The sequence below is a fragment of the Eptesicus fuscus genome, chromosome 7, assembly GCF_027574615.1.
Source record: "Eptesicus fuscus isolate TK198812 chromosome 7, DD_ASM_mEF_20220401, whole genome shotgun sequence".
In the NCBI taxonomy this organism is placed as follows: domain Eukaryota; kingdom Metazoa; phylum Chordata; class Mammalia; order Chiroptera; family Vespertilionidae; genus Eptesicus; species Eptesicus fuscus.
This window is the reverse complement of record NC_072479.1, coordinates 14,031,268-14,059,067: the sequence shown is the minus strand read 5'-3', so window position 1 is coordinate 14,059,067 and position 27,800 is coordinate 14,031,268. Positions and strand designations below refer to the sequence as shown.

General features: G+C 44.8%; 1 protein-coding gene across 1 annotated transcript in view; it reads right to left on the bottom strand.

The window, feature by feature from the left end:
* The window catches only part of SPATA13 (spermatogenesis associated 13), a 96,344-nt gene extending 69,377 nt beyond the window's left edge, over positions 1-26,967 (bottom strand). Inside the window, exon 1 of the mRNA XM_054718755.1 lies at positions 25,412-26,967. Coding sequence (XP_054574730.1) covers positions 25,412-26,917 — 1,506 coding nt within the window. The 5' untranslated portion in view covers positions 26,918-26,967. The remainder of the gene's footprint in view (positions 1-25,411) is intronic.
* Between the last annotated feature and the right edge of the window lie 833 nt (positions 26,968-27,800).

Here is a 27,800-nt window from a genome sequence, read left to right as displayed (position 1 = left end):
TGTGTTTTTTTTCTGGTGGAGCTCTTGTCGGAGACTTGGACAATGAGTTTTGTGGCTCTGGAGTGGGGGCCACCCTCACCCCTGTGTGCTACCAGTGGCATGCCCCAACAGGAGACCCACTAGCTCACCGCCCTCCCCCACCATGGCTACACTGTATTAAGCTCAGCCCTGCAGAAGACGCTGCTGGCTGTACCCAGCCTGCACCTGTAGTGTGCTCTTTCTTGAGAAGCTAGTCAGAGATTCAGGAAGAGACTGAGTGGTGTGGCTCTGGAGTAAGGGCCACTTTCCCCTGACTGAGTGCCTGACCAGCACCCATCCCCAAACAGGAGATCCACTCTGTCCTCCCAACCCAGGTTGCCCTACCCTACAGACCTCGCACCTTGTGGAAGAGACTGCAGGCTGTGGACAGCCAGACTTGGTTTGGAAGGATTTTGAGGAAATCCAGCAGCCTCAGGGAGTGGGTGGTAGAGCAGCCGATAGGTGAAGGTGGATCTCAGGGTACCTTGGGCCTTTTTCTTATCTACCCCTAGGCATGGGACTGGTGAAGCCGACCTTTGTACACAGCTTGGTCCCAGGCCCAACAGAGGAAGCCACAAATTGGGACTAGCTTGGTAGCTCCAGACAGGTAGCCCAAGGCTGGTCGCAGGCAGCGTCTGACATTAATCTACACAGAGTCCTTCCCAAGTGGACTAAAAATCAATACCACCAATGGTGGGCATGACCCAACTAGCCACACAAGTAGAATACCCGAAGGGTGATCCTGGCAGGCACCAGACCTGCCAGGGCCAACTCCTCTTTGGAGGGCAGTCCCCACACAGTGACTCATACACTATGGTCGAAGATAATCTGCACAGTCAACCAGCCTAAGGGTTAACCCCACAAATGGATGGGCCAACAGAAATCAAGACTCAACTTAAACAGAAGGACTCAACCCACACAAGAGACATTCCTGGAGCACATAGCTCAGGTGACCAAAGAAGATTGTGCCACAGCTCCACAAGACAGCTACTACATAAGACCATCATACTAATATTGGGAGACATAGCAGATCAATATCTGAACTAAAGAATACATTAGAAAGTACAGTGAGTCCCAATCAAGATAAATCCAAAGAGGCCTACACCAAGACATCATACTTAAAATGTCAAACGTTGGATCCAAGATGGCGGCCGATGGGACGGCAGGCTGCAAGATAGTGAGAGTGAAAGGAGAGTGTGTGGATGTGTGGGGAATGTCTACTTGTAAGTGAGGGACAGGACTGCTGGGGACTGGTGGACCAGGCTCCCCTGGCCAGGCAGCCTCTACTACTGCTGAAATCTCTCCCGGAGTGGCCAGCTCTGCCGCAGAGACTGTGCCATCTTGAAGGGGAGAGTGGCTGGATCGGAAGCCCAGCCTTACCTTCAACCAGGGAGACCTCGGATACTTCCCGGGACCCCACAACCACAACGCCCAGGGACCAGCCGCCTCAGCTGTGAACCCATGAACACCGAGACTCCAGCCTCCCGGTCACGGGAGACTAAAAAGTTTGTCCAGGGGGGGGACAAAGTGGTGCCAAATACACAGACGGGACCTGCGCCTCCTCACAGAGCAGTCAGAAGGAACAGCTGAATTGAATAACATCCACCCAGAATTGGCAAATTAAACACAGCTGGTGAGGCAATCCATGGACGTAAAGGTCAGAGCTCTGCCTCCTCAGATTCAGCTGGGTGTTTGCTGTTTGGGTATTTGTTGTTGTTTGCATTTTTTGGATTAGTTGTTGGTTTTTTGGAGTTTTCTCACCCATATACATATATTTTTCCCCTTCTTTTTTCTTCTCTTTCTTTTCTCTCTTACATTTTTTTTCCTTTTCTCAATATCATTTCTCTCCCCTAATACCCTTTTCTCTGGTGGTCACCTTTGTTTGAGGTTATTGGTATCATGAATACAGAAGGGAATGGAATGAAATACACAAAGTCATGCAAAGCAAGGGTCTGAATCCAAGAACACTGTACCCAGCAAGGCTATCAATCAAAGTTGAAATCAGGAGCTTCACAGACAAAAAAGGACTAAGGGAGTTTATTACCACCAAACCAGCAATGCAAGAAATGCTAAAGGGATTGCTGTAAAAAGAAGAAATAGGAAGGGAAGAAGAAACACGGGCATAAAGAATAAAAATGATGACAAACAAGTACCTATCAATAATAACTTTAAATGTAAATGGATTAAATGCCCCAATCAAAAGACATAGTGTAGCTGAGTGGATAAGAAAACATGACCCATATATATGCTGTCTACAGGAGACCCACCTCAGAACAAAGGACTCACACAGACTGATGGTGAAGGGATGGAAAAAGGTTTTTCAGGCGAATGGAATGAAAAAAAATAGCTGGCATAGCAATACTTATATCTGACAAATTAGACCTCAAAGTGAAGGCTATAACAAGAGATAAGGAAGGCCATTTCATAATACTAAAGGGAGCAAGTCAACAAGAAGATATAACTCTGGTAAACATATATGCACCCAATACAGGAGCACCCAAATACATAAAAAAAACTTCTGGAGGATATCAAGAGAGAGATTGACAGCAATACAGTCATAGTAGGGGACTTTAATACCCCACTAACACCACTGGATAAATCCTCTAAACAAAAAATCAGCAAAGAAACATCAGTCCTAAATGACTCACTAAACCAGATGGAATTCATTGACATCTTCAGAATATTTCACCCCAAAGCCACAGAATATACATTCTTCTCAAGTGCACATGGGTCATTTTCAAAGATAGACCACATATTGGGACACAGACAAAGTCTCTTCAAATTCAAGAAGACAGAAATCTTATCAAGCATCTTCTCAGATCACAATGGCATAAAATTAGAAATCAACTACAAAAAAAAAAAAGAAAAAGAAAACAAAAAGCGAACACCTGGAGACTAAATAGCATGCTATTAAACAATGATTGCCAGAGAGCTCAAAGAAGAAATAAAAAGCACCATGGCAAAAAACAACAATGAAAACATAACAATCCAAAATCTATGGGACACAGTGAAAGCAGTCTTGAGAGGGAAGTTCATAGCTCTACAGGCCTACCTAACTGCCCTCCCCTGCTGGCCTGATGGCCCCTACCTGCTCTCCCCTGCTGGCCTGATCACCCCTAACTGCCTCTACCTGCTGGCTTGATCATCCCTAACCGCCTCTGCCTGCGAGCCTGATCACCCCTAACCGCTCTCCCCTAACCACTCTCCCCTGCCAGCCTGATTGCCCCAAACCACCTCTGCCTCAGACCCCGCCACTGTGGCTTTGTCCAGAAGGACATCCAGAAGACGTCTGGTCTATCCAGTCTAATTAGCATATTACCATTTTATATATATGGATAGTACTGGAAGTCCTAACCACAATAATCAGACAAGAAGAAGAAATAAAAGGCATCCAAATTGGAAAGGAAGAAGTAAAACTGTCATTATTTGCAGATGACATCACATTGTATATAGAGAACCATAAAGATTCCATTAAAAAACAACTACTAGAACTGATAAATTCAGTACAGTAGCAAGATACAAAATAAACATTCAGAAATCATTTGCAGTTTTATACATAAATAATAAACTATCAGAGAAAGAAACTAAGAAAACAATCCCATTTACAATTGCATCAGGAAAAAACACACCTAGGAATAAATTTAACCAAGGAGGTAAAAGATCTGTACTCGGTAAATTAAGACACTGAAGAATTAAATTGAAGAAGATACAAATAAATGAAAGCATATACCACGCTCATGGACAGGGAGAATTAATACCATTAAAATGTCCATACTATTGCCCTAACCAGTTTGGCTCAGTGGATAGAGCGTCAGCCTGCATAAGGAAGGATCCAGGGTTTGATTCCAGTCAAGGGCACATGCCAGGGTTGTGGGCTTGATCCCCAGTGTGGGACATGCAGGAGGCAGCCAATTAATGATTCTCTCTTATCACTGATGTTTCTATCTCTCTCTTCCTCTCTGAAATCAATAAAAAATATATTAAAAATAATAAAATAAAATGTCCATACTATCCAGAGCAATCTATAGATTCAACATAATTCCTATCAAAATACCAATGGCATATTTAACAGAACTAGAACAAATAATCCAAAATTTTATATGAAACCACAAAAGACCCCAAATACCCTCAGCAATTTTGAGAAATAAGAATAAAGGTGGATGGATCACACTACCTAATATGAAATTATATAACAAGGCCATAGTAATCAAAACAGCCTGGTACTGGCATAAAAATATTCATATAGATCAATGGAATAGAATAGAGAGCCCAGAAATAAACCCATGTTTATAGGGTCAATTAATATTTGACAAAGGAAGAAAGGATATACAATGAGGTAAAAACAGTCTATTCAATAAATAGTGTTGGGAAAATTGGACAGATACATGAAAAAAATGAAACTAGACCACCTTCTTATCCTATATAATAAAGAGGTATGCAAATTAACCCTCACGCCATCACAAGATGGCTGTGCCCACAGCAGAGGCAGGGTTCCCGTAACAAGCGATCAGCAGGGACCTGAGGCTGCGTGGCACCGGGCCGGGAGAACTCAGGCCACGCCCCCTGCCAAGCAGGGCTTGACAGGGGACCTCAAGGTGCACCCCCTGTCCCGTCCCAGGCTGGGGGACCCCAAGCCACGCCCCCCACCCAGCGTGGCTTGATGGGGGTGGGGCCCTCCGGGTCTGGGTCTCATGTGATCTCAAGGTGTGTGCGGGTGGGTGGGGACTTGACTCTGGGTCCTGTGGTGCGCCCCAGACTCCGACAGGAGGAAGATTCTCATATATATTTTACTAATTTTCTTTCATCTCTGATACTTCTATTATAGAGAAAGGGCAAATAGCAATATTTAAATATTTCCTCTAATTAATTCCCCTTTTAATGTGCACAAATTTCGTATACCGGGCCACTAGTAACATATCCTATCTAATAATAGACAAATATGCAAATTGACCATACCTCCGACACACCCACAAGCCACGCCCACCATCCAATCAGAGCGAGCACGCAAATTAACCCAAACCAAGATGGCTACAGCCACAGAGAGCAAGGTTTCCTAGGTAACAGAGGAAGCCAAGCTTTCCGCCTGCCCTTGCCAGGCCTAAGCCTCCACTCAAGCTACAAAGTTTCAATTATAGAAGGTAAACAAATTCAAACAAATGGCGGCAGAATGGAGCTTGAGAGAGCAGGCCAGAGTTGTCGCTGGCAACAGGGGAAGCAAAGCTTTCCGCACACCCTGGCCGGGTCCACCCGCTTAAGGCAACAAAGTTTCAATTATAACCCCAACACAAATGGCTACCGGCCTCAGAGGGAGCCCCAGGCTTGGCTCTGCTCCAGCTACAAAGTTTCAATTGTAGAAGGAAAATAAATTCCAGATACCAGGGCTTGCGTTGCCAGGGGGCGTGGCCCGCCTGCAAACCACCACAGGCCCCTCGCTCAGGCCACCCCACACCCCAGGGAACCCCCACCTGATCTGGGATGCCCTTCAGGGCAAACCAGCTGGCCCCCACCCCTGTACCAGGCTTCTATCCTATCTAATAAAAAGTACTATGCAGATTGACCATCACTGCAACACACAATATAGCTGCCCCCATGTGGTCAAAATCCTGCCCCCATGTGGACACAAGATGGCCACCACAAGGTGGCCAGCAGGAGAGGGCAGTTGGGAGGCACCCGGCCTGCAAGTAAGAATAAACTCAAAATGGATTAAAGACTTAAAGTTTTTGTTTTGTTTTTTTTAAATATATTTTATTGATTTCAGAGAGGAAGGTAGAGGGAGAGAGAAAAAAAACATTAATAATGAGAGAGAATCATTGATTGGCTGCCTCCTGCATACCCCACACTGGGGATCGAGCCCACAACCCAGGCGTGTGCCCTGACCAGGAATCGAACCATGACCTCCTGGTTCATAGGTTGATGCTCAACGACTGAGCCACACCTGCCTGGCAAGACTTTAAAAGTTTTTTTGCACAGGAAAGGAAACTGTCAAAAAAATTAAAGACAACCTATTGGACTGGAGAACATATTCACCAATGATACATCCAATAAGGGGTTAATATCCAAAATTTATTAAAAAAAACTCAGCTTAACACCAAACAACCCAATTAAAAAGTGGGCAGAAAACCTGAATAGACACTTCTCCAAGAAAGACATACAGTTGACCAATAGACATATGAAATGTTGTTCAATATCACTAATCATCAGAGAAATGCAGATCAAAACCACAATGTGATTTCACCTCACATCAGTCAAAATGGCTATCATCAACAAGTATTGATGAGGATCTGGAGATAAGAGAACCCTAGTGCACTGCTGGTCAGAATGCAGACTGGTGCAACCACTATGGAAAACTGTTTGAATGTTCCTCAAAAAATTAAAATGGAATTGCCTTATGAACCAGTGATTCTATTTCTGGTAATATATTCAAAGAAACCTGAAGCACTAATTCAAAAGAATATATGCACCCCCATGTTCACTGCAGCATTATTTACAACTAGGGGCCCAGTGCACGAATTCGTGCACCTTGAAAGGAACTGTGGGCTGTGAGGCTGAGGTGGGCACAGGGGTGGGTCTCGGCCCATCCTCCACGCCCCCGCCTGGCCCCTCCTGCCGCGGCCCCAGTCCCGTCTGCTGGCAGCCCCACTCCTGCCACTGCCGCTCCCACGCGCTGACGGTGCCAGCCCCACTTGCACCTGTGATAGCACAGAGCGATTGGGGCCGGTGCCAGCAGCAGATGCGAGCAGTGGCTGCTGCCCCAATCGCCCCTCAGGAGCAGGGGGAGGTGGAGAAGCCCTCAGGAGCAATCAGCACTGAAAGCACCGAGCGATCAGGATCGGCGCCAGCCACTGGCAGCGTGTGCGAGTGGCAGCTCCAGCGTCGGCTGTGGGTGCCAGGCCAGTGCCAACAGTGGCTGCGAGTGGCAGCTCCGGCACCGGCAGTGGGTACAAGTGGGGCTAACGCCAGCAGCAGGTGCGAGCACCGGGTGGGACTGTGGCGTGCAGGAGCAAAGAATTTTCAGTAACCACCAGAGGCTCACCCCAATGACAGCAACCGGCACCCCGCCTTGGTCTGGCGCCCTCGCTCACCTGCTCCACCATCCCACCACAGCCGACACCCACCATGTTCTGCACTCTTCTGCTGACACCCGCCATGTTCCACACACGCCCCCTGGTGATCAGTGCACATCATAGCAACTGGTTGTTCGGTTGTTCGATTATTCCGCCGTTCAGTCTATTTTCATATTAACCTTTTATTATATAGGATAGCCAAGACATGGAAGTAACCCAAGTGCCCATGAATAGATGAGTGAATAAAAAAAACAACTGTGATATTACCCAGCAGCAGTGGCTCAGTGGTTGAGCATCGACCTACCAACCAGGAAGTCACGGTTCAATTCTCAGTCATGGCATATGCCCAGGTTGTGGGCTCAATCCCAGTGTGGGGCACACAGGAGGCACCCAATCAATGATTCTCTCTCATCATTGATGTTTCTCTCTCTCTCTCCCTCTCCTTTCCTCTCTGAAATCAATAAAAATGTATTTTAAAGAAGAGGTTGTGGCACTTATACACCATGGAATACTACTCAACCATAAAAAGGAATGAAATCTTTACTTTTGTGACAGCATAGACCAGGGTTGAGGAACTTCCAGCCATATAAGAACTGAGAAATCATTTGGTCTGGCTTTGCCCAGATATTAGGGGTGAGTTAATTAAATGTTTGACCAAATATATCAGGTTAATTTTTAAGCTGATAATTTTATATGGCCCGCAAATGATGTTATAAATATCCAAATGGCCCTTGGCAGAAAAAAGATTTTTCACCCCCTGGCATAGATGAACTTAGAGGATATTATGCTAAAATAAGTCACAGAGAAAAACAAATACCATATAATTCTACTTATATGTGGAATCTAAAGAAATAAAACAAAAAATTGAAACAGACTCACAGATATAAAGAACAGACTGACTGAATATCATGATAACTATGTATGGGGGGCCATGTGAGTACTTGAAACATCGAGGGAACAACTCTGTAATGTATATGATTTGCTAACCACCTTTCTGTGCATCTGAAACTAACAGAGAATAATATTCAATGTAAACTATAACTGAAAAACTAAAAAACAGACAGTACCAGTCATGTTTCTTTTTTAATTGGATAGAGGGATAGCAGAATCTAAGCTGTACTGCTCCAAAATACCTTGAAAATGTTTAATGCAAAACTTGGCAGTAAAAGAATTACAGATGAATAATTGATACCACAAAAACAGTGAAGATATAAAGCCAAATATACAATGGAACATTGGTATAATTATATTAAAAATTTATATTGTACATTGGGAAATAGAACTGAAATACTTCACCTTCATCACAAACTGCATTAAGGTGCCATGCCTCCTGTCTCCCCACCTGTGGCACTGACCTACTAGAAATGGCAAAGCTCGGCCCTGGAGTCACACCACTCTGTCCACAGTACTTTCTTTCCTGGCCACCAGGTGAACCACCCAAAGAAGATTCCAGGAAAGGGGGTGAAGCTCTTTAGCTGAGCTGCCTAGCCGATCCCAGGTAGCCAAAAAATGAAGAGGAAGGACTCTGATTTGGGCAGGAACCAACTGCAGTAGAAAGTGGCCCAAGCTTAGCAGAAATAATGCTAGACTTGGAGTCAAAAGGGAAAATGGACTGGAAACTTATCAAACCCATTACAATGCCACCATTAGATATATGGCCTTTAGTACAGATCCCATCTCATTTATTTTCAAAACCGTGTGCATTAGACACTTTTAATTATTTCACAGATTTTTAAAACAGGCTAAGGGTCCACCAAAGATCAGGTAACTCGCAGATTGTTAGAATTTAACTCGGAGTGTTAGTAGATACCAAGCAGATGCTGTTTCTGGAACTTCTTACCCATTTTGAGACTTGGTTCTATGCCCAGCTCTGCCACTCATCAGCTGTATGACTTTGGGAGGGTCCTGTAACATTCCAAAGCCTCAGTTTATTGTTTAAAGCAAATCCAAAACTGCTGACCTACTTCATTGGGTGACTGTGTGATTTGAAGGACCTGTATTGGCTGAAAAAGCATCCTATAAGTGTGAGCAGTTACTATCCACACTTTGATTTTTAAGTGACAATACATCCTTCAAGTTTCCAAACGAGTTAGTAAAATTACAGTTCCCAGCAGTGGGTGGAGCAACTGCTGGGATCATGCTCCTCTATATATTTCAGACCAAATGTTGTATTCCACCATTTCTTGCTTGAAAAAATTAAATTTCATTGCTTTGCCAAGGGAATTTTGTTTGGCTTCTATAGAAATTCATATTCAATTGATAATATAGTCCAAGGGGAAAAACAAGATTACAAGCTATCTTTATCTTTTTCAGGAATGTCTCTCTTTTCTAAATCAAGAGTTAACAGGGTTGGGGCTGGGCGGGGGAGGAGGGGGAGGAAGCACAGACCTGGAAGAGAAGTGGCCACGCCTAAAATACAGAATACTTAATGCAGGCATACCTTGGAGATACTGGAGGTCCGTTTCCAGACCACTGCAAAAAAGTGAGTTGTAATCCTTTTGCTGGCAGAGGGTCTTGCTTTCAATTTGTAAAGCAAGTTAGTATCTGTGTAACACAATAAAGCAAAGCCAGGACAGCAGATCTCAAACTTTAGTGTGGCAAAAAGAATGTCCCTGGGTTGCATGTTAAAAGTCCAGACTACTGGGTCTCCACCCTAGTGACTCCAATTCAGTAGCTCCGGCTGGGGCTCAGGAATCCCTACTTTAGCTTGTTCCCTGCATGGTCTTCATTCCAAACTTTGAGAAACTGGCTAGAACCATGGTCGGCAAACTGCGGCTCGCAAGCTACATGCGGCTCTTTGGCCCCTTGAGTGTGGCTCTTCCACAAAATACCACGGCCTGGGCGAGCCTATTTTGAAGAAGTGGCGTTAGAAGAAGTTTAAGTTTAAAAAATTCGGCTCTCAAAAGAAATTTCAATTGTTGTACTGTTGATATTTGGCTCTGTTGACTAATGAGTTTGCCGCCCACTGGGCTAGAAGATTAATTCTGCAAAGTTTAACTGGTCTATACTGGAGTATCTAACCAAATGCAGTACTTTTTTTTTTTATAATATATTTTATTGATTTTTTTACAGAGAGGAAGAGAGAGGGATAGAGAGCTAGAAACATCGATGAGAGAGAAACATCAATCAGCTGCCTCCTGCACACCCCCCACCAGGGATGTGCCCGCAACCAAGGCACATGCCCTTGACCGGAATCGAACCCAGGACCCTTGAGTCCGCAGGCCGATGCTCTATCCACTGAGCCAAACCAGTTTCGGCCAAATGCAGTACTTTTAATGATGACAACAATTAAGATTAAGATAAATGTCAACATTTATTAGATTTACTATGTTCTAGGAATTTAAGTATCTCATATGCATTATTTCATTTAATCCTGGTAGGCACTGTTATCTCCGTTTTTAAAGAAACTTAAACTTTAAAGAGGCTTAAGTAGGCCAAGTATCTTTCTTAAGGATAGAACTGGCTAGTAGTGAAACTAGGATTTGAACTCAGGAAGCCCTACCCACAAAGCCCATCTATTTTTACACCCTGGACCTTCCTGACCACTCAGAAATGCTGGCACTGATGGCTGAAATTTTAGAAGCACACTGATGCTGGTTTCCTAGAAAGTTACAAGCTTGAGTGTTCTTTCCTCTCCAACCAACCTGAGCATCATGCCCCCTCACCCTCGCCTTTACTATGATCATTCTATATGAACGAAGCATTCCACATTGCTGTCCCTAGACTGTCACTGGCAGGAGAAACATGGATAACATTCCATTTAGAAAGTGACATGTGGCAACTTGCATGCCCTTCTGCCAACTAAACCATGGCACACATGGCAAACTGAACGTGTGTCACTGAGCCAACTGGAAAGTGATTCTCAGAGCATCCCCAACTTTGGATGCTCTATGATCTTAATTATTATAAGAAGCTAAAGATGAAAAAAAAAAAAAAAAAAAAAGACCAGGAGAAAAACATACAACCTGGCATCAGTTTCTTTCCCCCAAAGAATACTGATACTACACTTTTCTGTACTTTATAACTTCAGTACAGTCTATTATGACTTTGTTACCTACAAAGTAAAAGAAGTCACTAAATAAGAGAATATTAAAACCAGCAAATATACTATTCATATCATTGCATTTAAATATTTCATATACTTTAGAAAGCTTAATAACATGATATAGTATGTCATTTATACTTGATATAGTATGTCATTTATACTTGTCATTTAATCCTGGTGGGATCGGGCCTAAACGGGCAGTCGGACATCCCTCTCACAATCCAGGACTGCTGGCTCCCAACCGCTCGCCTCTTCCTAATTGCCCCTAACAGCTTCTGCCTGCCAGCCTGATCATGCCCTAACCACTCCCCTGCCAGCCGATCGACGCCTAACTGCTCCCCTGCCAGCCCGATCGCCCCTAACTGCCCTCCCTGCAGACCTGGTCTCCCCCAACTGCCCTCCTCTGCCGGCCCGGTCACCCCTAACTGCCCTCCCTGCTGGCCTGATTGTCCACAACTGCCCTCCCTGGGAGGCCTAGTCCCCCCCAACTGCCCTCCCCTGCAGGCCTGGGTCCCCCCAACTGTCCTCCACTGCAGGCCTGGTCCCAGCCCAACTGCCCTCCACTGCAGGCCTGGTCCCCCCACAAATGCCCTCCCCTGCAGGCCTGGTCCCCCCAACTGTTCTCCCCTGCAGGCCTTCCCCCCCAACTACCCTTCCTTGCAGTCCTGGTCCCCCCCAACTTCCCTCCCCTGCAGACCTGGTCTCTCCCAACTGCCCTCCTCTGCAGGCCGGGTCACCCTTAACTGCCCTCCCTGCTTGCCTGATTGCCCACAACTGCCCTCCCCTGCAGGCCTGGTCCCCCCCCAACTGCCCTCCCCTGCAGGCCTGGTCCCCCCCCCCCCCACAAAATACCCTCCCCTGCAGGCCTGGGTCCTCCCCAATTGCCCTCCCTTGCTGGCCTGGTCTCCCCCAACTGCCCTCCTCTGCTGGCCTGGTCACCCCTAACTGCCTACAACTGCCCTTCCCTGCAGGCCATCTTGTGTCCACATGGGGGCAGCCATCTTTGACCACATGGGGGCGGCCATCTTGTGTCTTGGAGTGATGGTCAAATTGCATATTACTCTTTTATTAGATAGGATTACAAATGGTTATTATAATAACCTATAAAAATTAGGATCTTACTAAGGTATATTATAAAAGCCTAATATGCAAATTGACTGAACGATGGAACGACTGGTCACTATGATGCACAATGACCACCAGGGGGCAGACGCTCAACACAGGAGCTGCCCCCAGCCCACAGGCCCCAGCCAGCCAAGGCAGGTGCCAGCAGAGGCCCCCTGATCGCCCCACAGATCGGCCCTGATCGCCACACAGGTCTAGGGACCTTACCCATGCATGAATTTCGTGCACTGGGCCTCAAGAGGGTATATAATTCTGTCTCCCTCTCCCTGCTTGTTTTTAATGGGAAAATCCTATTGGACATTTCACTAGAGAGAAACTATTCAAGAAATGAGCCACTATAAAGTTCAAGAATTCTATGATACCTGTATGTACTTATTTTTAGCTTTCACATTTTTAGGGATTTTAGAAGTGGCTTTTTAATCTTATTAAGTTCTGTTGCCTATCAAATGTTGAGCATTCATTCAGAAATACTTTGAAACTTTCCACTGGAAAAGAAATAGCTGTTTATGTAATAACTAGAGGCCCAGTGCATGAATTTCGTGTGCGGGTACGGTCCCTAGGCCTGGCCTGTGATCAGGGCCATCTTCCCCAGCTACCTGCAGCCAGCCCCACCCCCCAACACCACCCACCTTCAGTTCCCCGTTCGCCATCAGGTGATCAGTGCCTGACGGCCAGGGGAAGGGACTGAGAGGTAGGCTGTTCCCGCCCACTTGCCGGCCCCGCCCCTGCCGTGGGTGGCCATCAGGCAATTGGAGCCTGCCAGCTGGGGAAAGGGACCAAGAGGTGGTCAATGCACCTCACAGTGACTGGTCCAGCAATCGTTCTGCCATTAGGGTCAAATTGCATATTACCCTTCTATTATACAGGATTACTGTATAGGATGAGTATAAACCTTTTCAGAGCAAGTAGAAACTTCTTTAAAAAAAGGCTGAGATTAAAAAGTACAATTCCAGTTATAAAATTAGTCATGGCGATGTAATGTACAGCATACGGAATAGAGTTGATAATCCTATCTAATAAAATAGAAACATGCAAATTGACCGTACCTCCACTATGCCCACAAGCCACGCCCACCAGCCAATCAGGAGCGAGTATGCAAATTAACCCAACAAATATGGTGGCGGCCATGGAGCTGGAGCAAGCAGGAGGCTTGGGTTGCCCCCAGCGATGGAGGAAGCCAAGCTTCCTGCCCACCCTGGCCTCCGCTCAAGGCTACAAAGTTTCAATTATAGAAGATAAATAAATCCCAGATACCAGGGCCTCCGCTTGGGTTGCCGGAGGATGTGGCCAGCCTGCAAACAACCACAGGCCCCTCTCCCAGGCCACCCCACGCCCCAAGGGAACCCCCACCCTGATCCGGGACACCCTTCAGGGCAAACCAGCTGGGCCCCCCCCCCCCCCCATGCACCAGGCCTCTATCTTATCTAATAAAAGAGTAATCTGCAAATTGACCATCACTCCCACACACAAGATCCTGCCCCCATGTGGTCAAAGATGGCTGCCCCCATGTGGACACACGATGGCCAGCAGGGGCAGTTGGGAGGGACCAGGCCTGCAAGGGAGGGCAGTTAGGGGTGACCAGTCCTACAGAGGAGGGCAGTTAGGGGCAATCAGGCTGGCAGGGGAGCAGTTAGGCATCAATCAGGCTGGCAGGGGAGTGGTTAGTGGGTGATCAGGCTGGCAGGCAGAAGCAGTTAGGGGCAATGAGGAAGGCAGGCAGGCGAGCAGTTGAGAGCCAGCAGTCCTGGATTGTGAGAGGGATGTCCCAGATTGGAGAGAGTGCAGGCTGGGCTGAGGGACACACACACCCTGTGCACGAATTTTGTGCACCGGGCCTCTAGTATCATAATAACTATGTATGGTGTCAGGTGATACTAGACTTATCACAGTGATTATCTTGCTAGGTATATAAATGCCTAATCACTATGTTGTATACCTGAAACTAATATAATACAGTATGTCTACTACAATTTAAAAATAAATGAAAAAACAAATACTGAGTTAGAAAATGTTGTACTCAGTTGTTAAAATAAAAGATAACTTCCACATTTAGATGTATGACCTGCATTCTTATGATTTAATAAAATTTCTGCAAGAGTTTTTTTTTCTATTTATGAATTTTTCTCCTGCAAAAAGGAAAGTGAAAATAAATAAATCAAAAACACCTCAGGAGAAACTAAACATAAGCTAGCACAACGATGACTAATAGAAAGCACAATGATTCTTGTCTCAACAGAGGAAAAAGCACCCCTTGGGGGGAAAGTCTGTTGAAGGATGTGCACCCAGGGTTGCTACTTAGGGAATATTATAAAACACTGACAGTATAGCAGATGTCCCTGTAACACAATGTTAACTTCATTAGAAATATTTACTAAAAGTACAATTAATAGCATATTTTCAAATTATGTTTCCCACTGTAATTTCAATTCTTATGATTGAAATTACAGGGCATCTTTGTCAGAGAAAATGGAGAGCCCAGAAGAGTATTTAAGCTTACATTCAGCAGTTCAACAAATGGAGGTGGGATCATTGGATGTTCATATGCCAAAAAATGAGCCAAGCTCTTTACTTCACATTATAAACAAAATTCAACTAAAATGGAGCATATACCTAAATGTGAGAGCTAAAACTATAATAGTTCCAGAAGACAGGAGAAAGTCTTTGTGACGCTGGGATAGGCAAAGATGTCTTAGCTCTAACACAAGAAGCACAATCCCTAATAGAAAAAAAAATTACTGAATTTGCATCAAATTAGATACTTCTGCTTTTCAAAAGACACAATTAAGACAAAATGACAACCCAGAGACTGTGAGAAAATATTTGCAAGTTTTATATCTGATCAAAATAAAGGACTTGTATCCAAAATATATAAAGAAACCTTACTACTCAATAGTAAAACAAAAATGCAGTAAAATTATGAGCAAACAATTTGAATAGACACCACCAAATATGATAAATGAATGGCTAATAAACACATGAAAAGATGCTCAACATCACTAGTCATTAGGGAAATGATAATAAAAATAACCAACTCGCCAGAGACTTCAGTTGATTAGAGCATCATCCCGATACTCAAGGTTGTGGGTTTGATTCCCTGTCAGGGCACATACAAGAAGCAACCAATGAATGCATAAATAAATGGAACATCAAGTCTCTCTCTCTCCTTCTCTCTCTCTCTCTCCTCCTCCTCCTCCTACTTCTCCTCTTCCTCCTCCTCTATCTAAAAATCAATATAGACAAAAATTTAAAAGGAAATAGAACCCCATATATGCCAAACTTACCTGCTTACTAAAATATTCTATTTTTACCCTTTGAATTACAACTAGTGCTGTAATTGCACATTTATTTGTGTGCTTTAGTACATATTAGTATAATATTAACTTTTCTTTTTATCATTAAGGACTCGTGGCTTTTCATAGTCAGGTTGTACTTGTAGATCAACAACTGTAGATCTAGTCATTCTTTGTGACATGCATATTGTCACAACCTGATCCCTTTCAGCTGACTCTTTTGTCTTTTCAGCAAAAGCCCAGCATTTTTTCACAGAATCCTGGTTTTCTGGCAATAGCAACATACTTCAGGCCATCCTGATTTCCCCCACCTCCCAAATAGGGACTCAGCTTCTTTGAAGGAGCCTGGCTACTGCTAATGAAATATACTACTGAGCTCAATATTCGGGTGCTGATGGAACAAGCGGATTGGTGATGAGATGACCCTCTATGGCCACTCAAAAAACAGACCTAGGGAATATGGTGCTTCCTAAGGTCTTAATTACGTTCATGGTGAGACTGCTCGTATCTTTCTTATATTACTATACTCTTACTTTTTAAAAATATATATTTTTATTGATTTCAGAGAGGGAGAGAGAAAGAGAAACATCATTGGTAACCTGCCTCCTGCACTCCTCCTACTGGGGATAGAGCCCACAGCCTGGTACGTGCCCTGACCGGGAACCGAACCATGACCTCCTGGTTCCTAGGGCGATGCTCAACCACAGAGCCATACCAGCCGGGCTATGCTCTTTCTTGCGTACAATTTTAAATGGACTCTACGACATGCCTATTTAGATTTTTTTTTGTTGTTGTTTTTGTTAATCCTCGCCCGAGGATCTTTTTCCATTGATTTTTAGGGAGAGTGGAAGAAAGAGGGAAAGACAGAGAGAAACATCAAAGTAAGAGAAACATATCGATTGGTTGCTTCCTGCACACACCCCGACCAGGGCCCAGGCCAGGAAGAACCTGCAACCAAGGTACGTGCCCTTGACTGTAATCGAACCTAGGACCTTTTAATCTGCAGGCCAATGCTCTAACCAGAGAAAACCAACTAGGGCTATTTAGATTTTTAACACTTCACTCAGACTGTGATTATCCCCACCACCTCTGATTTTATCATTGCTGTGTGACTCAAGGGTCATTATTTTTGAGGATACCTGTATGTATCCTTTATCAAGAAAGCATCTTATAGCCTGTCCGGTGTGGCTCAGTGGTTGAGTGTAGACCTATGAACCAGGAAGTCATGGTTCGATTCCCAATCAGGGCACATGCCCAGGTTGTGGGCTCGATCCCCAGTAGGGGGAGTGCAGGAGGCAGGCAATCAATGATTCCCTCTCATCACTGATGTTTCTATCTCTCTCTCTCTCCCCTTCTCTCTGAAATTAATAAAATTATTATTTTTAAAAAAGCCTTATAAAAAATGTATAGAATTATTCTTTTTTCATGTAAATGCATATTTATCATATAGCTGTTAGAATTATAAAGTTATTTACACATATACATTCAATTATGTAAATTTTAAAAATCAAAATAATATACCACTCACTATATACCCTCTTAAAGGGCTAGGATCCAAAATACTGACAATACCAAATACTGGCAAGGATGCAGAGAAACTGGAAACCTAATACATTGTTGGGGATGACTACAATGGGATGACTATTTTAGTAAGCAGTTTGGCAGTTATAGTTACACACAGAATTACCATATGATGTAGAAATTCAACCCCTAGTTATCTACCCAAGAGAATGAAAACATATGTCCACAAGACTTGCATGTATATGTTCATAGCAGCATTATTCATAACAGCCAAAAAGTGGAAACAAGTGTATACCAACTGATGAATAGATAAACAAAACATGGGCTATCCACTCAACTGAATATTATTTGGCCATAAAATGAAATGAAGTACTGATACATGCTACAACATGGATGAATCTTGGAAAAAAAAAAAATGATGCTAGGTGAAAGAAGCCAGACACAAACGACCATATATTACCTTACTCTATTTCTACAAAATATCCAGGAAAATATAATTGCCAGGCACAAGAAGCAGATCGGGTTCTAGGAATGGAACAGGGAATGCCTGCAAAGGAGCATGAGTTTTCTTTCAGGGGTGATAAAAATGTTCTAAAATTGGTGATGATGGTTGCATAACTCCCAAAAATTTACAAACAATCATTGAGTTACTACATTAAAAAAACATCAAGACAGAATGCTGACCCATAGTTGCCTAGGCCTTCAGTGGGAGCAGGGACTGACTGCAGAAGGGCCTGGGGAACTCTTTGGGATGTTCTATACAGGACAGTGATGGTTGTTGCACAACTCAACAAATTTCCTAAAAATCATCGAACTGTAGACTTACAATTGGTGAATTTTATGTTATGTAAATTATATCTAAACAAAGATCCTAAAAAAATCTCGGGCAGACTTTCTAGGGTCACTATATTTACGTCTATATATGCAACCCCATCTTTCTGGTTCTAAGAATGGCTCTGTGAAATAAATGTGGATAATTTCTAACCTTCATGAGAATTGTCTGAATCTCCCAACTAGCTATTTCAGTAATCCAAAGAGTAATGTCTAAGTAATCTACAAAGTCAAAATTATGCAATGTATCTGTCTCTCTAACTAAATTATACCGAGACAGCACCTTGGAGCTATCATTACGTATGAAGTGCCCATCATCATCATAAAACTCCACAATTCGTAATTCACATGGAAAACAGGCTTCCATTTAGCCCCTGCTCACCCACTGAACTATTCCAGTAGCCAGCTGGAAGGACACTTTATTTGTGACACTGTATCTTGTGGTGCCACAGATTTCCCTTCTATTTCTTTCCAAGGCTGGGATGAGAGCCAGTGGAGTAGTGGGCAACCTAAAATCACCACCTCAGACTGGAGAATACCATGAGCACCTGGCCAGGGCCAGTCACCCGGGTGCGATAACCCCCCATTTGTATTCTACAGAGCTGAAACCTCCTACTCAAGCACTCACACCATTTTAACTTTGTAAGTACAATAGCTTCCACCAATTTTAAAGCTACAAATCCCTGTGGAAGAAAATTATAAAACCCTGAAACATTTTTCAAGTAAACTGAGGCTCAGAAAAGGAAAGTGATTTTCCACAAGGTGCCATCAGGTTAGCGGGCTGGGATAATAACCCCAATTCAGCTCTAGTCCATTGTTTTTGTGGCTTGTTTGATTATTGATCCCAATACAATAACATCCTCCCAATCACCCCGTCATCTTTGACTTCTCACTCCCCTAAAACATTCAAATGCTAGTTAAAAATATAAATTGTGAAATCGTTTTGGAATCATCCCCTCCTCTCCATTTCCATGGCCTTAGTGCAGATTTCATTACCTCTGAACCAGACTATGGAGGAACACTGTCTCTCCCCAGGGCCACTCCCCTCCCCATCCTCTCTGCAGAGCTGGTCCCCCCCTACAGTCCCTGGTTAAACACCTCTTGGGGTTTCTACTGCCTGCAGGGTAAAGTCCAAACTCCACAGGTCCAAGCAAGGACCTTCCTAATTATGTGCAGACCTATCGCTCCAATCTTCTCTCTCACTTCTCCACCCAGCCACCCTGTACAAAAGTTATGGTGAGCAATTTGCAGTTCCCTTAGCACAACAAATTAGCCTCTTTTTGGACACTTACTATTTGCAAAGCTCAGTGCTAAGAACTCTACATGTATCACCTCATTTAATCTTCACAGCAACCCTATGCGGTAGATAGGTATCTTACTACTCCGTTTACTGGGGAGGAAAATGAAGCTTAGATAACTCCTCTGCCTGACAGTGTCCTGTTTACAGTACCCACCTCCTCCGCCACGCTGTTACAGTTGTCCTGGAAGGCCCGGCCGCTCCTCTACTGCTGCCCTCTATACCCCCACCATATCTTTGAGACCTCACTCAATTGACCTCCCCCAATCATGCCATTCTTCACCCAGAGTTAATAATTCTATCTTTGGAGCTCCCATGCTACTTCTTTCATTCCTCATTAGAAACTGATCGATCACACTATATCATAATTATCTGTATACATTCCAATCTAACAAATAGACTATGAACCCAAGAAAATAATAGCTTGAAAAACAAAACAAAAAGTCTTTCTTGCCCTAGCCAGTTTGGCTCAGTGGATAGAGCATCAGTCTGCGGACAGAAGGACCCCAGGTTCGGTTCTGGTCAAGGGCATGTACCTCGGTTGCAGGCTCCTCCCAGGCCCCGGCCCTGGTCGAGGCATGTGCAGGAGGCAACCAATCAATGCGTTTCTGTCCCATTGGTATTTCTTCCTGTCTTTCCCTCTCTCTTCCACTCTCTCTAAAAATCAATGGAAAAATATCCTTGGGTGAGGATTAAAAAATAAAAACAAAGAAAAAAAAAAAACCACAACTTTTTCTTTTCCCTATGTCTGGCATATAGTAGCCAGGTAATAAATGAACAAGGAACATTACTATTTATTATGTGTTGTTTCATTTACTCCTGTTCCTTCCTTATATAGTCTATTTCAGAGCCTTATTACCTCTGAGTTCTTACTGGCAATACATTCCTGACAGCTTTCCCTCTGGTTACCTTTCTTTCCAGTGGTGGACTGATTTCTCCAAAACACAGTTCTGAGCCTGGCTATTTTCTGTTCAAAAACATCCTTGACTCCTTGGCACTTACCTAGTAATGTATAGATTCTTTACTCAGGAATTTCAGAGTGTTCATCATCTGGATAATTTCATCCTAACTTGCATTATTTCCCTACATCAAACCAAATTATGTTACTTTTTGTTCTCTCAAATCACACAAAATCTCTGTACATCTGACTACTGAAATGCCCCACCTTTCCCTCCATAACTACCTGCAAAAATCTCAGCTTCTTCAAATCAGATTTGATCACCCTTATTAAGCCTTCTTTGATTTGGTACATGAGTGAAAACTACAACTCTTCTGAAATCCTAGAGCAGGTGTCCTCAAACTACGGCCTGCAGGCCACATGCGGATGTTTTTGCCATTTTGTTTTTTTACTTCAAAATAAGATATGTGCAGTGTGCATAGGAATTTGTTCATAGTTTTTTTTAAAACTATAGTCCGGCCCTCCAACGGTCTGAGGGACAGTGAACTGGCCCCCTGTTTAAAAAGTTTGAGGACCCCTGTCCTAAAGCATCATGGTTTTACCTCTTTTGGGGGATTTAATCCATTCTGCATAATTCTACTGTGATCTAGATACATCTTAGCTCATCTATAATTTCCTTGACAACATCACCTACTCTTCCTTATAGAGCTACTCCTGGCAGGTGCTTAACAAATTTAGTTTGGTGCATTATTAAAATAATATAAAGATTGGGTTATGGTAAAACCTATCTCTCAGGCATTTAAAAGAAATTAATGTGAAGTCAAACTAATTGAAGAAGGTCACAATCCCCCCTAAGGCCATATTACACAGTGGCATTTAAAAACCAGTTTTGGAAAAAACTGGCCTTAACTGGCCCATATCTTAAGAAGTCAGGTCAACCTAGGATGGAAAAATCATCTAAACTGATAGTAATCATCACAGAGTGACTGCCAGTGTTCAACAGGAGGCTAAGTGCCTAATTTTCTTAGTTCTTACAAACCTCCAAGGCAGATAAAGCTATACCACATTCTATCCTTGAGCAGATTGAGGCCAACAAAAGTTCAACAGTTTGCACGATGTTAGTTATCTTTTGAATGGCAGAACCAAGATCCCTACCAAACTAGAAACATTTACCAAAAGACTAAAGCTCCCTGTGAAGGAGTTACAGCAGATTCTCATTATTTAAAAGGGCTTCATCTATGGCAGCAAACCAGTGTGCTGCAAGAAGTTTTAAACCATGCAACACCTGACTATTTAGTCAGGGGCACTGACCTCTTTTCTGTTAGACTATCAAATAAAAAAAAATGACAACAGCCAATATAATAATAGCTGTCTGGTGTGAATGAATAAAAAATATACCTATATTTTTGTCAGATGAGCAAAATATATTTTTTGTGGTGTGCTGCAAAATTTTAGTTATTAGATTACTAGAAACCCGATGCACGAAGATTCGTGCTAGAATGGGCTTTCCTTTCCCTGGCTGCCGGCACTGCCTTTCCACTCCAGCCCAGCCTCTTTCCACTCTGGCCCTGCCTTCCCACGCTGCCCAGAGGCCCTGAGAGACAGGGGTGGGGCAGAACGCCTGCGTTGTCACCATGGCGACGATGCAAGCGTCCCGCCCTGTCACTTGGCGCCTGTGTATGCAAATTAACCGCCATCTTTGTTGGTTTAATTTGCATATCACTCCTGATTGGCTGGTGGCGTAGCGGAGGTACGGTCAATTTACATGTTTGTCTATTATTAGGTGAGATGTGTGTCATGAGATGAAAAAGGTTGAAAATCACTATCTATGGCATAGTTCAACACTATCACGAATTACTGAATCTATACTGCATAACTAAGGACAGGACCCCGTTACCCATGACCCAATCCAGCCAAAGGCATTACTGTGTGACTGGGTAGGAAAACCAGCAGTAACACTAAATTCCTGTGCCTGTACCTGTATAATGTTTAGGGAGCACTGTGTACAGGTATAAATGCTAAATGCTACACTGCATGTTTAAACCAAATAACAATTTTAGGAATTCCTTCAATTGATCTTTGTTCTCACAACAAAGTTTACCACTAGGTGGCAGAAGTACATTAAGGAGGTGATGTTTCTACAATGCTTTATAAATGAAGGTAGACTGACATTTTCCAACTCCTTTTTATAGTAATATAAAATCGTGTTAAACTGCTTAGAGTTTAAAAAAATATTTTGTCACTTTTAGAGTGGCTAGTTACAAATAAATTATTTTAAATAAAAAATTAATCTCACTTATTGAAAATACATTATATATTAAATATCATAAGCAGATTTCAACCTCTTTGTACTCAATAATAGCCACAGCTTAAACTAGCTTTGCACATGAAAACAGAATTATACTATCAATACATTTAAAAAAATACACTGTACATTAAGATACAGTAAATACTGAAATTTAATTTTGTGTAATGCTATACAAGGTAAATAAAAATTGCTTTTAACCCATGAAGGTTGGAATTCTTGCATTTTGCAAGGTGTTTTTTGTTGTTTTTATTTGTTTCATTTTGTTTCTAAATGTCAAAATAAAAGAGAAAATCTGGGTCTTCCAGCCTCCGGAATTGTACCAAAATAAATTTCTGTTGTTTAAGCAAAATTAATAAATAAACGAATGAAAGAATGAGAGAAAGTTTTAGGTTATATTTTACAAGCACTTCCCTTCAAGTAAAACTGAAGATTACAAATACATAAAATAAAAATTGGGCAAAATTATCATTCTTTTTTTCTCTTTTTGACATTTACATTAAAAGTACAAGAGGAAGCTTGATGTGCTATATAAGAATTTTGAGGCTATGAATACAACTTAAAAATGTGATGACTATCTTGAGGCAATTTGTAGAATTATCTATCAATATATATGGAATTTTAATAACTTGTGTCCATGTGCTTTCTATATTTGGTGGTCCCTTGTGGGTAGAAATTAAATCATATATAATTAAGAATAACAAATATACCTGATCAAATCACTGGGGAAGTAATTAAGTGAGAAACTAACCCTTGCATGGCCCTGGCTGAGTAACTTAGTTGGTTAGAGTATTGCCCTGATACACCAACGTTGTGGGTTCAATCCCTGGTCATGGCACATACAAGAATCAACCAATCCTATATAGTAAAAGCCTAGGTGGCATCACACCCTCTTTCAATGCCCTTGCATAATGTCGCCACAAGATGGCCACGCACACAGCAGAGGCGGGGGGGGGGGGGGGGGCAGGAGTCCGGTGGTTGCTCGAGCAGTGAGGCCTGAGGCCTGGGGGTCCCACGGGTCTGCGCGGCACAAAGGAGGCCGGTCCCAGTGTCTCTGCCACCTCCCACAGAAAAGGCAGGTGGAGGCAGGGGAGGGCAGTTGCGGGTGATCGGGCCAGCAGGGGAGGGCAGTTGGGGGCGATCAGGCTGGCAGGGGAGCAGTTAGGCGTCAATCAGGCCGGCAAGGGGGTGGTTAGGGGGCGATCAGACAGGCAGGCAGAAGCAGTTAGGGGCAATCAGACAGGTAGGTGAATGGTTAGGAGCCAGCGGTCCTGGATTGTGAGAGAGATGTCCAACTGCTGGGATTGGGCCTAAACCGGCAGTCCGACATCCCCGAGAGGTCCCAGATTGGAGAGGGTGCAGGCCACCGCTGGTGGGAATGCAGACTAATGCAGCCATTATGGAAAACAGTATGGAGTTTCCTCAAAAAAATTAAATATGGAACTGCCATTTGACCCAGTGATCCCACTTTTAGCAATATATCTTACGAAACCCAAAGCACCAATCAGAAAGAATGTATGCACCCCTATGTTCATAGCAGCACAATTTACAATAGCTAAGATCAGGAAACAGCCCAAGTGCCCATCAGTAGATTAGCAGATAAAAAAGCTCTGGTACATTTATACCATGGAATACTATACAGCAATAAAAAAGAAGGGCCTTTGAGACAGCATGGAGGGACCTGGAGAGTATCATGCTAAGTGAAATGAGTCAGTCAGAGAAAAACAAGTATCACATGATCTCACTCGTATGTGGAATCTAATTAACAAAATAAACTGATGAACGGAGTGGATCCAGGAACATGGAAGCATGGAACAGAGTGCGGAATCTCAGAGGGAAGGCGGGGAGGGTGGGTAGATGGGAGCTAATCAACCAAAGACCTTGTATGCATATGTGTATAACCCATGGACACAGACATTAGGGTGTTGAAGGCCTGGGGCTGGGAGCAGGGACCGGCTGGAGGGGGTCGATGGGGGGGCGGGGGGAGAGGAGGGTCATATGTGATACGTTCAACAATAAAGATTTTTTTAAATGGACAGTCCACAAGCTGTCCAGCTTGCAAAAGATGTAGCATAATCATTTATCAGCAGCATTAAGCCAAAACTGAGTTCCTCTTTAGGAATGAGGGGGAAGAAACAGTTGCTAGGGGATTATTTTCTATGGCAAGCACCAATTTACACCTGCAAAATAGTCTAGAAATATATGTGAAGAATAATTTGCAATGTATACACATGAATGCATTTGCTCATCTTTCAACTCTGTAAGGTAATATTACCGAATGCATTTATAAAGTGAAAATTATACAGTGAGGTAAGTTGTCTGGCTTGATAGGATATGAAAAGAACATTGCTTTTGTCGCCTTGACAGTTATTAGTTGATTCAATTCATGAGATGCTTATGTTCTACTCTAAAAATAAGTTCAATAACCATCATAAAAGTTGCTTTGAACCAGCATTGCTCAGGGCTTGACAGGTATCAAACTGCACATTTCTAATTCATTCCTAGGAAATAAAACAGACTTAGAACACGTAATGGTCTCTTAGCACAAAGAATCTCATTTAGATGCACTCAGTTGAAAAGGATACAGAAACCATTTAAAATATAAAGAGAAGTATGTGGGCAATAACAAATGTATCAAAAATAAAAATTTTGAGAGCCCCTATTAGCTGCTTGGAATGGAAGACAGGTCTTTTTCAACTACCTCATCCCCACCCCTTGGTTCTCAATAAATGTCTTTTGAATACATAAGTGCCATCCCAAGAAATTTCCTACATTAGTCATTCATTTCAAAAGAGATAACCTCTGAATGTGGTAAACAGCAGGCTGACAAGAATAACTGTAATGGTAGGACAATCAGCACAGAGTCCACCTGCTCCTGTGGTAAGTTAAAGAAAAAGAGTCAAGGCCAAGGAAAGCACGTGTGCACATGGGCAACCTCCAGCGAGGGTGAAGGGGGCGCTGTCACCAGCACCCGTCCTGCCCCAGCTAGTGCACAAGGGTGCCCTGCCCTGCCCTGCCCTTACCTCCTCCTCCTTTTCCTCTGGACCCGGGGCCTCGCCCAGGCCCGGCTGAGAGTGGCTTCCGGACCCGCTGTCCTCACCGCCCTTGTCACATGGGGCTTGCACCAGATCTGGGAAGGGCGCAGGACCTTCCGCCCTTTCGTTGCTGTCCGCCGAACTCAGGGACAGCGCGCTGAGACTGTGGGGGTCCTTGCCCGTGCCTGGGCTCTGAGGGCTGGGGGGCTTGGGGGCGGTGGGCCTTAGAGGCTGCTCGGATTCCAAGGTAAACTGGCGGCCGGGTTTTGGTTCAAGGGCGTCTCTGCGTGCTCCTTCCTGGGCAGTCGGGCTGGGCACCGGGCTGCCGGTGCCAGGACCGCCGCTTTGGGCCTCGAGAGGAAACACCGCGGTCTCCACGTCCACGTGGGGACCCCGCGGCCCTGCTGGGCTGAAGTCGGGGGCCGGGCCGGCCCGCCGGCCCTCCAGCTCCGCGCTGCTGGACGCCCGGCGCGAGTAGTCGTCGTGCAGGCGGCTGCGGGGCCCGGGACGCGGGGCGGCATCGCCGGGACAGGGCGCCTCGCCCTTGGGGCGCTCTCGCTTCCAGGCCGCGTCGGTGGCGCTGCTCACCAGCCTGAGGACCCGGTCGAAGTCCTTGGCCCTGATGGGGCTCTTCCAGCGTTTCGTCCTCCGCTCTGACCCGCCGAGCTTCTCGGAGTCGGCGGAGCAGCTGCTCAGCGTCCGTCGGGGCGCGGGCCGGTCGGGCGCCGCGCGGAGGTCGGCCAGGTTGGAGGCGGACTTCCTCTTGAAGGAGCTCTTCCTCAGGAAGTTCAGGTTGTCCGTGCTCTTGCTTCTCCGGTAGGCGACGCTGTTGTGCTCCGCGTCCTTCGCGAGGACGGCGCACCCCGGGGGCTCCGGGGACTCCGGCGGGCCCTGCGGCTCCGCGTCCCGGAGGCTGATGCGGCCCAGGCCGTAGGCGCGGCGCAGGCTGCGGGAGCGGTGCGTGCTCCTCTGGAAGGCGTCGTCCGCCTCCTCGGGGTCCGAGCCGTCGGACGCGGGCCCAGGCTGGGGTGGCCCGCCCGTGGCTCCCGAGGACCCGCGCCCGCCAGCCGGGATGGCCACGGCCGCCCCGTTGGGGAGGGCCGGGCCCCCATCGGGCTCCGAGGCCTCCGCCTTGGCGGCCTCGGACCCCTCTCGGGTTTGAATTCCTTGAAAGACGGAGGACTTCAGTTTTTTAAAGGATCCCATCTTCCGAAAGGAGGCCAGCGCGTTCCAGGTGGAAGAGTGCCCCATCAGGACCACGGAGCGAGGCCTCTCGGGGTGGGCGCCCGTCCTCTTCCTGCTCACCGAGAAGAGGCGCACGAACTTGGCGGGGCCTGGCCTGGAGTCCTGGGCTTCGGGGTCGCCGCCGCCGCCTCCGCATCCTCCGTTCTGACAGGCTGGGTAAGGCACCGGGCTGGGGTCTGTGGGATCCGAGACTGAACACGGGATTGCAGCGACTCGCCCGTGGCCGTTCTGGGCCGTGGTCATGTTCTCGGAGCTGGAAGCCCGTGGCCACAGAGCGGCGCGGCTCAACCCCACGTGCGCACCTGTGTCCACTGGGCCCAGGTGCAGGCCTTCATCTCTGAGGCCGCTGCCCGCCCGGCTTTCACACCTGCTTTGCACATCAGGCTCCTCCTCAGTTGTGGCCACGGCCTGCAGCAGAAAACAAAGCAGGATTTAGCCATTTCCCCCACGGAAAAGCCTTTAAAACAGGGGCTATTTTGTTGAATAACTGCTAATATACAAAAAAGGCATGCCCCATAAATGAGCTGATCAAACAAAAAGTTATAAATTAAGTTCAAATTTTACTTTTTTTCTAATTCATTTCACAAATTAAAGGGAAAAATGCAAATATACATCCCTCAAAAAAAAGATAATTATGGGTTGTGCGTTCAATATAATGGTAAACTCCTGAATTTATTTAAACTTGTTTAAATAAGTTTTGAAAAACTGCTGGAATAAAAAAGCCAAGGCATCATTCAAGACTGTCTTCTCTTTACTTAAAAAATAAATTTTGGCCAGGCTGGTATGGCTCAATGGTTGAGCCTCGACCTATGAACCAGGAAGTCATGATTCAATTCAGGGTCAAGGCACATTCCAGGGGGTGCTGGCTCAATCCCCAGTGGAGGTGTGCAGGAGGCAGCCGATCAATGATTCTCATCATTGATATTTCTATCTCTCTCTCCCTCTCCCTTACTCTCTGAAATGAATAAAAATGTATTTTAAAAATAAAAAATGTTTGGTTTTAATTAGTAATTTAAAAAGCAACGATTTCAAAATGTGTCACAGCGAAATGTAAACTTAAGTATAAAACAGCTACTGGGCAGACTGAGTTCTTAGTATGTACAAGAACTAGTGCAAGATGCTCTCA